General features: G+C 37.9%; 1 protein-coding gene across 1 annotated transcript; it reads left to right on the forward strand.

The window, feature by feature from the left end:
• Window positions 1-2,328: 2,328 nt before the first annotated feature.
• On the forward strand, window positions 2,329-10,547 carry LOC141646741 (ERAD-associated E3 ubiquitin-protein ligase component HRD3A). Its single transcript, XM_074454676.1, has 6 exons — window positions 2,329-3,061; window positions 4,230-4,721; window positions 5,073-5,288; window positions 8,520-8,843; window positions 9,220-9,462; window positions 10,082-10,547. Exons 1-6 carry the CDS (start codon window positions 2,507-2,509, stop codon window positions 10,301-10,303), a joined length of 2,052 nt encoding a protein of 683 aa, XP_074310777.1. The 5' UTR covers window positions 2,329-2,506; the 3' UTR covers window positions 10,304-10,547.
• The last annotated feature ends 1,844 nt before the right edge of the window (window positions 10,548-12,391 follow it).

Consider the following 12,391-nt stretch of genomic DNA (forward strand, 5'->3'; position numbering starts at 1 on the left):
TTTTCCCTTCCACTTTTTCTACCACGTGTCAGGGGTCGATTTATGAGTTACCGTACTCGATTTCCAGCCAAGGAGTACCTGATTTTCCCCCGAGACTCATTTATCACGTACCGGCACCCTCAAGTGTCCTTGTTTCTTCTTAAAATTTGTGTAGCTGCTTTATCTGACCCGAGAAACCATCCGTAAAATTTACGGACATTTTTGTTCCGGAACCCTGAAATCCCGACACTTAAATTGGAGCCGATTGGGAGGTCGTATCGAGTCATGTTTCTTTTCTTCCCAGTTTTTTCTACCATGTGTCAGGGATCGCTTCATGAGTTACTTTATTCGATTTTCACCCCAAATTAAGAAGTATTCATCCATTTTTAAGTAGTACCTAACTTTCGTCCGATACTGGTTTATTGCGTATCGGTACCCTCAAATGTACTTTGTTGCCTCTCAAAATTTGTAAGGCTGCTTTATCTGACCCGAGAAAGAATCTGTATGATTTACGGACATTTTTATTCCGGGACTTTGAAATCCCAAAAATCGTGTATTATACACTTAAATTTGAGGCGTTTGGGAGGACGGACCTGGTCATGTTTCTTTTTCTCTCAATTTTTCCACACATGTATGGGGTCTCTTCGTGAGTTACCGTATTCGGTTTCGAGGCCTAAATAAGAAATATCCATCTATTTTTAAGGAATACACGATTTTCGTCCGAGACTCGTTTATCGCGTACCGGGACCCTCAAATGTCATCTGTTGTTTCTCAAAATTTGTGTGGCTGCTTTATCTGACCCGAGAAACCATCCTTATCATTTACAGACATTTTTGTTCCGGGACCCTGAAATCTCGAAAAATCGTGTATTATACAATCAAAGTTGAGCCGTTTGGGAGGTCGTACCGGGTCATGTTTCATTTCCTCCCAACTTTTCTACCACGTGTCTAGGAACTATTCCTCTATTTTTAAGGAGTACCTGATTTTCGTCCGAAACTCGTTATCGCGTACCATCACCCTCAAATGTCCTCTGTTGTTTCTCAAAATTTGTGTGGCTGCTTTATTTGACCCAAGAAAACCATTCGTATGATTTACAGACATTTTTGTTCCGGGACCCCTTGAATCCCGTAAACCGTGTATTATACACTTAAATTTGAGCCGTTTGGGAGCTCGTACCGGGTCATTTTTCTTATCCTCCCAATTTTTCCACCACATGTCTGGGGACGCTTTGTGAGTTAACGTATTCGGTTTTCAACCCTAAATAAGAATTATTGATCTAATTTTAAGGAGTACACGATTTTCGTCCCAGATTTGTTTATCGTGTACCGGTACTCTCAAATATCCTCTCTTGCTTCTCAAAATTTGTGTGGCTGTTTTATCTGACCCGAGAAACCATTCGTATGAGTTACGAACATTTTTGTTTCGGGACCTTAAAATCCCGAAAACCGTGTATTATATACTTAAATTTGAGCCGCTTGGGAGGTCATACCAGGTCATGTTTCTTTTCCTCTCATTCCACCCCGTGTCTGGGTCACTCCATGAGTTACCGCATTCGATTTCGGCCCTAAATAATAAGTTATCACCTAATTTTAAGAAGTACTCGATTTTCGTGGGAGACTAGTTTATCGCATACTGGCACACTTAGATGTCCTCTGTTTATTCTTAAAATTTGGCTGATTTAGCTGATCCGAGATACCATCTGTATGATTTAACGACGTTTTTGTCCCGGGATCCCAAAATCTCGAAAATCTTGTATTATACACTTAAATTTGAGCTGTTTGAGAGGTCGTACCAGCCTTTAACTGATTCATTGTCATTTTCTAGGCAAATCTGGCCATGCAAACTCTTACTGCAAATTTTCATTTAAAATGAACATATCCGCTTAAATTTAAAACGGGTTAAATATCATATATAAGGCAAAAACAAAATGGATTGAACTAACCAAAAATTTGCTGCAACTATACAACTAGGTTGTACGGACACTTCTCTTTATCAGCCGTCCCGTGTCCGACACCGACACTCGTCGGACACACCTCTAAACGTGTCGAACACCTATAAAGCTGTGTCTAACTTTGGCACATGTCCGACGCGTGTCCTTGGTATTTGGACATCATTTGGGTGAACGATGTTCTTTAGACGAAAAATAAGATGTTGAAAGAGATTGATTAGAATATAGGTATGATTGGGAAATGAAAATTAGTTACTCCCTCCAATTTTCTATGTTTGCCCCATTTCATTAAAATATACCTCACATTTCATTATTTTATGGGGCAAACATAGGAAATTGGAGGAAGTATAATAAAGGCCAAATTTTACCTAGCTATACAAGTTGGGGTGTTAGGTCTATATTAATATACTACTCAAACACAAATAGGTGACAAAGTGACATGGCTAGACTTGATTGGAACAGACCACGACCGTTGACGTAGCAATATCACACAACATAATTACGACTTCACGACCCTCTAATTCAAAGCGGATATCGGATAATCGTTTTTTCTTTACCACCACCACTACAACCACCACAATGCGGCGGCGCAACAACTCACCACCTCTCCTCCTCCTTATTCTCCTCTTCTTACTCCCTCTCCACACCTTCGCGAAACGCCCATACGTCCTTGTCCTCACCCAAGACGACCTCCGCGACACCCCTGACTCCAACGCCGCCTCCGATTCCGACTCGTCCGAGTGGGACGAGTTCGGCGACTCGGAATCCGACTCGGACTCATCACTTTCCTCATCCTCCGATGACCTAAACTCCGGTTCATGGCGACCGGTCCTCGAACCTGAACCGGAATCGGAATCGGTACCAGACCGGGGACTTTATTATTCCGGATTATCGAAGTTGATCGACGCGGTGTCATCCAGTGACGTGATGATGATGCAGGAGGCGTCAAGCGAAATCGAGACGGCGGCGAAAGGAGGTGATCCTCATGCGAGGTCTGTGTTAGGGTTTTTGTATCAATTAGGGATTGGTAGGGAGAGAGATCAAGCTAAGGCGTTTTTGTATCATCATTTTGCTGCGAGTGGTGGGAATTTGCATTCTAAGATGGCGCTTGCTCATACTTATGCTAGACAACATGTATGTTTAATGCTGTTGATTTTGATTTTGATTTTGATTTGATTCAGGTTGTTTTCGAAGCGGCTTTGAGTAGTTTGATGTGTTGTTGATGCTTTTTAGCGTGGTTAGTTTGTTTTGATTGAATTGAGGTTATTCAGGGCCGAATTGGAGTAGTTTGATTTGTTTGTTCAATTTTGCTTTGACTGAATTGAGGTATTCAGTAAGCGAAGTTTGATGTGTTATTAATGCTCATTTAGCGTAATTTCTTTGTTCGATTTTGATTTTGATTGAATGGAGGTTTGCAGGAAGCGAATTGGAGTAATTTGATGAGTTAATGCTTATTTTTTGTAATGTGTATGATCGTTAGTCTGGTGTAGTGATGGTCGGTTTTAGGAAGCGAGTTGGAGTAATTTGATGTGTTATACTTATTTAGCATAATTCGTTTGTCCGCTTTGACTGAATTGAGGTTGTTTAGTTTGGTGTTCAGATGATCGGTTTTATGAAGAAAAATGACTGATTTGACGTGTTGATGTTATCAAACCGGCATTTTGTAGAGGAAACATGCCTGATTGAAGAGAGTTATTTAGTTTGAGTTCGTTTTGATTTTATTGAGGTTATTTAGTTTGGTGTAGATATGGTCGGTTTTAGGAAGCGAAATGGATTAATTTCCATATACTCATGCACATGAATTGGGTGTATTTTGTACAACCACCATGATTTGGTGTAAGCCCTTTGTTTAATTTGAATTCGTTTAGTGAGGCATGTGTTCTTGATGAGTGACAGAACTAGAGTAGTAATGCAGACATTTTAGGAGGTAAAATTGAATTGGTGGAATGTTTTAGCGGTAGTGAATTGGTAGAATGAATTTACTAGATGTATGTGGAAATTCAATGTTCTTTGTTTGATTACTCTATGTTCAGAAAACCACATTTTAAGGTGTTAATGCAATGTTTTACTGTTATCAAAGCCATATGAAAAACAGGTTTAATTTGATAAACGTGGATACTTGTTTGTTTTCGTCTGCTGTAGAGAGCTTGGCTAATTGCTGTATTGTGTTATTTCTGTTACTTTTGATAAATAAGGTGTTAGTAGCACAAAATGGAGATGTACATTTGACTTTAATAACTAATATGGATTAAGGTAGCATATTTCTTTTCAAGTTTGCTTTAATTTGTTGAAAGTGGTGCAGATGCATGAAAAGGCAGCAAAACTGTATTGTGAACTAGCAGAAGTTGCGGTGAAAAACTTCTTGATTTCAAAGGATTCGCTAGTTATAGAACCGGTGAGGATCCATGTTGGCGCAGAGGAAAACAAGGAAGCTTTGAGGAAGTCTAGAGGGGAGGATGATGAGGATTTTCAAATACTGGAGTATCAAGCACAAAAGGGCAATGCCGGGGCAATGTATAAAATGGGTTTATTCTATTATTTTGGCCTTAGAGGTTTGCGCCGTGATCCTGCCAAGGCTTTGTCTTGGTTCTCGAAAGCTGTTGAGAAAGGAGAACCTAGGTCGATGGAATACCTTGGTGAGATTTATGTCAGGGGAGTTGGGGTTGAACGGAATTATACTAAAGCTTTGGAATGGCTTACTCTTGCTGCTAAACAGCAACTTTACTCTGCTTATAATGGCATTGGATATTTGTATGTCAAAGGCTACGGAATAGAGAAGAAGAACTACACCAAGGTAAGATCAAGTTATGGTTCACAGCTGGGTTTCTTGTTTTAGCTTTGTAATTAACGTCCTTTTAGATGGGTAATAAGTTGTTGCTCATAATATAATTTTGTTGGTAATTAGCGTTGAGACTATGTTAGCATGTTATAGTTAGCGTTATAGTTTATTAATGGCATACTTAAATGGCTTTTAAGTAGGTTTTTTGGAAGTTTTCTGGCACCTAAATGGTTTTTATAACTGTCCTGATTTTAACAATGCTTTGCTTAGCGACATTTTTTTATTTCAACATATTGATCTCGTTCTCTAGATATACTGGATTTGTTTATTTAAATTACCTAATTTATTTATTGTTTATTTGAATAGGCAAGAGAGTTTTTTGAGAAGGCTGCTCATAATGAGGACTCTGGCGGCTACTATAATCTTGGGGTATTGTACCTCAAAGGGATTGGAGTGAAAAGGGATGTGAAGCTGGCACGCCAATATTTCCTGATGGCTGCTAATAATGGTCAACCAAAGGCTTTCTACCAGTTGGCGAAGATGTTTCACACTGGTGTGGGTTTGAACAAGAATCTTGAGACGGTATGTTGATTTTGTCTTCTCTGTGTTGGATCTACTTAACATTCCCGGTCAACCTTTCTGTCTCCCTTTCATTGTCTTAACTATTAGTATCTGTCTTGTGCCTGGTTGTTTGGGGCTAAAGAGGGCTAGAACTAGTTTGTCAAACGTAGGGCTTTGAGCGTGGTGCTTGGTCACACCCTCTAGATATTAACCGTAGAGATTCAGCCAAGAAAGGCATTACTGCTTTTCTTCCTGGAAAAAAAGTAAACAGTGGTATATTATGAAGCTAACATAACTACTGTAGTAATATTGTTAAAATGCCATTAGGCCCCCACTTATCAGGTTCAATATGTTGTAAAATTATAAGGTTGTTTTTGCACTGAACGATCAGAATCATTGATAATAGGCCATACGTGATTTGGCAAAATAGAGTGCGTAGGCTTAAGTGCCCTACCTATCAAAATTCAGGCACAAGCTTTCGCCTTTAGACTACTGTTAAGACTTAGAGAAACGAGAATAGTAGTATATTTTCCAGTTAAATAAAAATAAAAATAAAATGAGCTGACATCATTATGCCACGCTTCTGGATGTTTCATAGTTATTATAGGTCTTGCTTGGTGTCATGGTCCGGCTACTTTGGGCCGGAACGTGGCGCCCACCCTTGTCTAATCTCATGACAAGAATGCAAGCGAGAGCGTTGAGCACTAGTCAGTGATCACCCACTAGTGCATTCGTAATCGGTCTAGATTTGCATGTGTCGGGATCCTAGTCTCGATCATCAAGAGTCGACACACACATGCTCGTTAGTAAGAATGAAGGCAATAGTTCTTAAGAATGCAAGCAACAAGTAAATAAGAAAGCTTTTGATGGGAAGTAGATTGATTGACCAGTATCTCCCATAGAGGCAAATTTGATATTACATGTTTGGTAGCATGAAACATTGATTGTGCAGAATAGCGAACGATTCCTCTAAGGCGTCCACTCCTCTATATTGTCGCCCATTTTCTCGATCTCAATGAACAAATGCGGCTTGTAGAAACCCATCCGAAGAGCCCAGCATACCCCTAAAAAAAACACACCAATTACATAATGAATAAGAAAATATTAAGTAGTTTATATTGAAATTATATTGATCTTAGATTAAAGTTCTGAAATTATAATTATCAAAACTCTCTTTTGTCATTCCTTATTATTGTCCATTTTAGAGAAACTTATATATGGTTTCGTTTATATATATATATATATGATATTTTAGAGAAACTTACCCCTTCAAATAATATAATATGTGTGTTTTCTCCTTTTCTCATATTACGACCTTCAAATAAAATATACCTATTTACCTGTTCTAATATTACCTCACCATATCAAAATTTTCACGTGCATTCACCCTTCCTACTCAATTAACCAACCTAACCCTTCCTACCCAACCCCATCTCTATCCACGAACAATTCCCTCTATTGATATCTGCTTATATTCGCAAAATTACACTCTTAAACGTTAAAGATTAACCTTACCCCTCGAGAAACTCACCCCCCTCCCCAAAAACCCGCCATACCCCTACCCCTACCCCTACCCCTACGTCTAACAAAAATACACATGCACAAAAGTACACACACAAGTCATCTCTCGCCCTATAAGATACATGTCTTACCCATAATGAATAAGACAAATTTAAATAGGTTTATATTTAATTGATTGATATTGATCTTAGATTAAAATTCAGATATTATAATCATTGAAACTCTCTTTTGTCATTCCCTATTTGTCTCATTTAGTTAAAGCCTGAAGAAAGAGAGAATAGTAGTTATTGTGTGCAATTGTATGGTCCAAAAGATAAAAAAAAAAGTGATCATTTTATGATAGACAATGGTAGCTATATGTTTAAATGAGGTAATTTTATAATAATATAGAAGTGGTAACTTTATAATAATGAAAAGTGGTTAATTTTTAACATAAAGTAATATTTTTTTTTTGTTTTTTTTATAAAATGGGTTTAATTGAAAAAATTGTAAATAAATAATTTATTTTAATAATAATAATAATAATAAGTGAATAATTTTCTAATTTTAATAGGAAAATTTTTAAATATTTAATTATTTCCTAATTTTAATAGGAAAATTGTAAATAATTAATTTACTTAACAATAAGTGTATAATTTTCTAATTCTAATAGTAAAACATCCAAAAAAAGCCTGAAATAGATATTGATATATTGATTTTACAATTCAATTTTAGTTATCCTTACTTGTAGTTGGCTTCCGAGCAGGGCGAACCCAGGATTTTCTATACGGGGTAGCGAAACTTTTGTAACACTTCTTTTGTTAAAAGAAACACCGATGAACACCATTTTTTTGTACTGATAACGCTTTATTTTTTTCAATTTAAGCATTGTTTTCGCGCTTATTGTTTTGAAACTGTTTATTGTGCATGTGCCCTAATCTTAGTTTAGCACTTCCGGTGACTGTTTATATACATTAACAACTCGTATATATTAAGAGTTACTAATAAAAATGCCACAATTTGTAATTTATACAAAAAAGTATTCATCCTTCGTTATTTGTTTACCTTTGATTGAAATATCACTCACAAAGAATAAAATAAGTTAATAAATTATGAAACGGAGGGGGTAACATACTGACAAGTAATAATTTGTTAAATAGTGTGCTCGTACATAATAGGTAGTATGAAGTATTTAGTAGTTAATGATGAAGAAAAATAAAAAATAAGAAATGCTTGTTGTGAGGTTTGAACGCGGGTGAGCTGGGTGAAAGGCTTAAGCAATAAGCACTGAACTTTACCACTTCAGCCAACACATAATGCCGCTAATATTAAGGTTTTAGTTTTACTTATAATTAAATTAACGCCATCAGAACGGGGTAGCAAAAGGTCATCTTTCTCATTTATTTTTCCGGGTTTGGGGTAGCGGCCGCTACCCCTTGCTACCGCCTGAGTTCGCCACTGCTTCTGAGTAATGAGGAAGACTAAGGTCAGATATACCTGATCATTTTACCTTGTTAGTTCGGTCCTTGTAAGATACTTTAGGTATGTGGTTTGTAGTAATAGTGTAGACCAATACTAATATTTCCTAAAGGCGGAAAAATGTTGTTGAAGATGCTCTCAGAATCCAACAAGAACTAAGTTGGATAGGTATCTGCATCCTTTATATCCGTTTAGCCTATTTTGCTGGAGCTTTGGTCCATTTTTGAGTATTTTGAAATTAATCTAAGCTTATTTTCACTGAATGGTTCTTAGGCTACTGCATTATACAAGTTAGTTGCAGAGCGGGGACCATGGAATTCGTTATCTAGGTGGGCACTGGAGGCTTACCTGAAGGGTGATGTGGGAAAAGCATTACTTCTATACTCGAGAATGGCAGATATGGGTTATGAAGTAGCCCAAAGTAATGCTGCATGGATTCTTGACAAAGTTGATGAACCAAGTCTGTGTCTGGGAGCATCTGGATTATGCACAGATACTGAAAGACATCAAAGAGCACATTCTCTATGGTGGCTGGCTTCTGAGCAGGGTAATGAACATGCTGCCTTGCTGATAGGAGATGCATATTACTACGGCAGGGTACGCATCGTTCCATGCACTTGTCTGCTGATATGTTTATCAATTATTTAATGCTCTCTCCATCCATAATTCTGTTTACATTATCCCATTTGACTCTGGTGGTTAGACGATCTCAACTTGGACCGTTTTTTCCCCTCAATATAGTACAATAGTTAGTTACAACTTTCAGAAAGATGATAAAATCAAGTTGTTTCATAAACCAGATGCGGCAAATTTTACATTGTTCACCCAATTTATATTTGGAGAAACTAATGGTCAATGTTTACTTTGGTTTTACCAAATTCAAATGGGGATATTAAATTTGGGATAAAGTAGTTTATGTTGTGAGAGTACTATCGCTGTTGAGAGTGTGCCTTATATTGGTTATTCTTTTTAGGGAACGGATAGAGACTATGAACGGGCTGCTGAGGCATATAAGCATGCAAAATCACAGGCTAATGCACAAGCCCTGTTCAATCTAGGTTACATGCACGAGCATGGCCAAGGACTTCCATATGATCTTCATCTTGCTAAGCGCTACTATGATGAAGCTTTGGAGACAGATCCTGCTGCAAAATTGCCCGTCACACTTGCACTTACAAGCTTATGGATTAGAAAGAATTACGCTGACAGTATTATGGTGAGTTTTAAATCTAGCTTGCTTAAATATTCAGAAATGTGATAATCAGTTTTAATACACCCTGTGCTCTATTTATCTTGCTGATGTCAAGAGAAATGGAAAAGAGAGTACCATATTTTCAGAAAATCAGAATGTTTCGATCATACATATTGGTCTTGTTTTTCTAAAAATTACCATTTTGCATATATTATGTAGCTGATGTCATGAGAAAAGGAACTAAGATATCGGAGTAACTTGCGTTTTCTTTTTCATGTTTTGAACTTTGTGTCCTTTTGGGGTAATTCATTAATTCATTTCTTGGGGCTGTTGATACGAAGATTATAAATCTAGACAAGTGTCTGTAACCATTATTCTTCCACTTATGCATTTTTCAAAAGGCACAACCTTACAAGTCGGAGGTATTAGTAGTTTCTTGTTCATCACTCTCAAATAAGTGTGTAGTATAAAATCAGATAATTAGAGTGAATATTTTCCAGAAATAAAGGAACCAATTCTTCAGATTCCAAATAAAAGTGATAGATTGGAGGGGAATTATAATTCCAAAATAAAAATGCTTCGAGAGTGTTCTTTTTTTAGCAAACTTGCACTGAACTATGGATGTGAACTTTTCCCTTTGCAGGTACACACAATTGATGCTTTACCTGAATTGTATCCGAAAATTGAAGCATGGATTGAAAACACGGTGTTGGAGGAAGGGAACGCTACTATTCTTACGCTTTTTGCTTGTCTTTTGGCCGTCCTTTACCTTCGTGAGTGGCAACATCGTCGTGTTGCTGCTCCAGCTCCAGAGGCTGCTCCAGTGCAGCATCTCAATGAGCAACTCATTCAACCAGCTCACTAGGGAATCACCCTTTTAGAAAAAAAACTCGTATTTATTTTCTCTTCTCTTTTATATAGTGTATAGGTTTATACATTTGTTTTAAATTACCGTTTTCGGTTTCAGGTACTTCAAAACCCCACTGATTCTATGTATATCTCCCCCCAAAAGAAGGAAAGATTAGATTTGTAGATTAGTGTTAACTTACTGGGGTTGAAGTTCTTGAAACTTGAATAGTTGAAAATTTGTTTGATGCCACTTCTTCCTTCCTTAGGGATTTCGGTCCATTGTTTTGGCCTTCGTAACAGAGATGGTTAAAAACAATTATGGTTCGCGGTCCTTTGTTCATCCTACGGTTTTGTATTGTCGTCAATATTGCCATAGGGGTTCATGCTTCTTTATCTAGCCAACTATTGTCCAATGAGAGTCGAACTGAGATAAGTTGTATCGATTAAAACTCAACTATGTCCTTGGTTCGACTGCTAATACCATATTTCAGGTGTCTGACACTCTGACCAGTAAGATGGAATCGACTTTATCTTCTAATCGAACTCAACTTATGGGTGCAAATGAAGCTTCGGGGTTGAGCTCAAACAGCCCAACTCGTTAAACCCCAGCTCAAACCGTCTACCCAACACCCCAGGCCTTTGTTTAGGGGGGTACCTGGAGTGTAATACTCACGTATTGAGAAGAGCCATGTCAAGTTTATCCTGGCTCGTGGGTGGAGGTTTCTGTTTGTAACAATTGTGGAAGTAGGGAGCGCATGAAGATGGCGATTAAGGTGGTCGCAATGGTGACATGCAGAATATGCTTGCAAATTACAATGGAATGAGAATGGCTGAAATCGGATACATACTTAAATAGATGATAACTTGTTATTTAGGGATGAAATCGAATACAGTAATTCATGAAGCAACCCCAGAAACATGGTGGAAAAACTAGGGGGGAAAGAAACATGACCTGATACGACCTCCCAAACGGCTTAAATTTAAGTGTATAATACACAGTTTTCGTGATTTCAGGGTCCCGGGACAAAAATGTCCGTAAATCATACGGAAGGTTTCTCAGGTCAGATAAATCAGCTACATGAATTTTAAGAAACAACAGCGGACATTTGAAGGTGCCAATACGTGATAAACGAGTCTCAGACGAAAATCAAATACCCCTTAAAAATAAATGAATACTTCTTATTTATGGCTGAAAATCGATTACGGTAACTTATGAAGCGACTCCTAACACGTGGTAGAAAAATTGGGAGGAAAAGAAACATGACCCGGTACGACCTCCCAAACGGCTAAAATTTAAGTGTATAATACACGGTTTTCGGGATTTCAGAGTCCCGGAACGAAAATGTACGTAAATCGTACAGATGGTTTATCGAGTCATAAAAAGCAGGCTCACAAATTTTGAGAAGCAACAAAGGACATTTGCGTGTGCCGGTATGCGATAAAGGTAACTCATGAAGCGACCCCTGACACGTGATAGAAAAATTGGGAGAAAAAAACAGGACCCGGTAAGACATCCAAAACGACTCAAATTCAAGTGTATAATACACAATTTACGGGATTTCTGGATCCCGGAAAAAAATGTTCGTAAATCATACGGATGGTTTATCGGGTCAGATAAAGCAGCCTCACAAATTTTCAGAAGCAACAGAGGACATTTGCGTGAGCCGGTATGCGATAAACTAGTCTCAAACAAAATCGGGTACTCCTTAAAAATAGATAATAACTTGTTATTTGGGGCTAAAATTGAATACGGTAACTCATGAAACGACCCCTGACACGTGGTAGAAAAACATAGAGGAAAAGAAACATGACCCGGTAAGACCTCCCAAACGACTTAAATTCAAGTGTATACACTTCAATTTGAGCCGTTCGGGAGGTCGTACCGGACCCTGTCTTTTTCTCCCGGTTTTTCAATCACGCGTCCGAGCTCATTTCAGGAATCAACCTATTCGATTTCAGCCTCAAATAACAAGCATTAATACATTTTTCACGATTATCCGAGTTTCGACGAATACTGGTTTATGGCATACCGGCACTCCAAATGTCTTCCGTTGGTACTCAAATTTTGCGTGGCCCCTTTATCTGACCCGAGGAACTTTCTATG

This window comes from Silene latifolia, chromosome 3, assembly GCF_048544455.1.
Source record: "Silene latifolia isolate original U9 population chromosome 3, ASM4854445v1, whole genome shotgun sequence".
Classification (NCBI taxonomy): domain Eukaryota; kingdom Viridiplantae; phylum Streptophyta; class Magnoliopsida; order Caryophyllales; family Caryophyllaceae; genus Silene; species Silene latifolia.

Bases quoted from the DNA above. Each gene is read 5' to 3' on its own strand.
- LOC141646741 (XM_074454676.1), top strand. From the start codon at position 2,507: ATGCGGCGGCGCAACAACTCACCACCTCTCCTCCTCCTTATTCTCCTC. The intron at 3,062-4,229 runs GTATGTTTAATG...AAAGTGGTGCAG, and splicing joins ATACTTATGCTAGACAACAT to ATGCATGAAAAGGCAGCAAA. The intron at 4,722-5,072 runs GTAAGATCAAGT...TTATTTGAATAG, and splicing joins AGAAGAAGAACTACACCAAG to GCAAGAGAGTTTTTTGAGAA.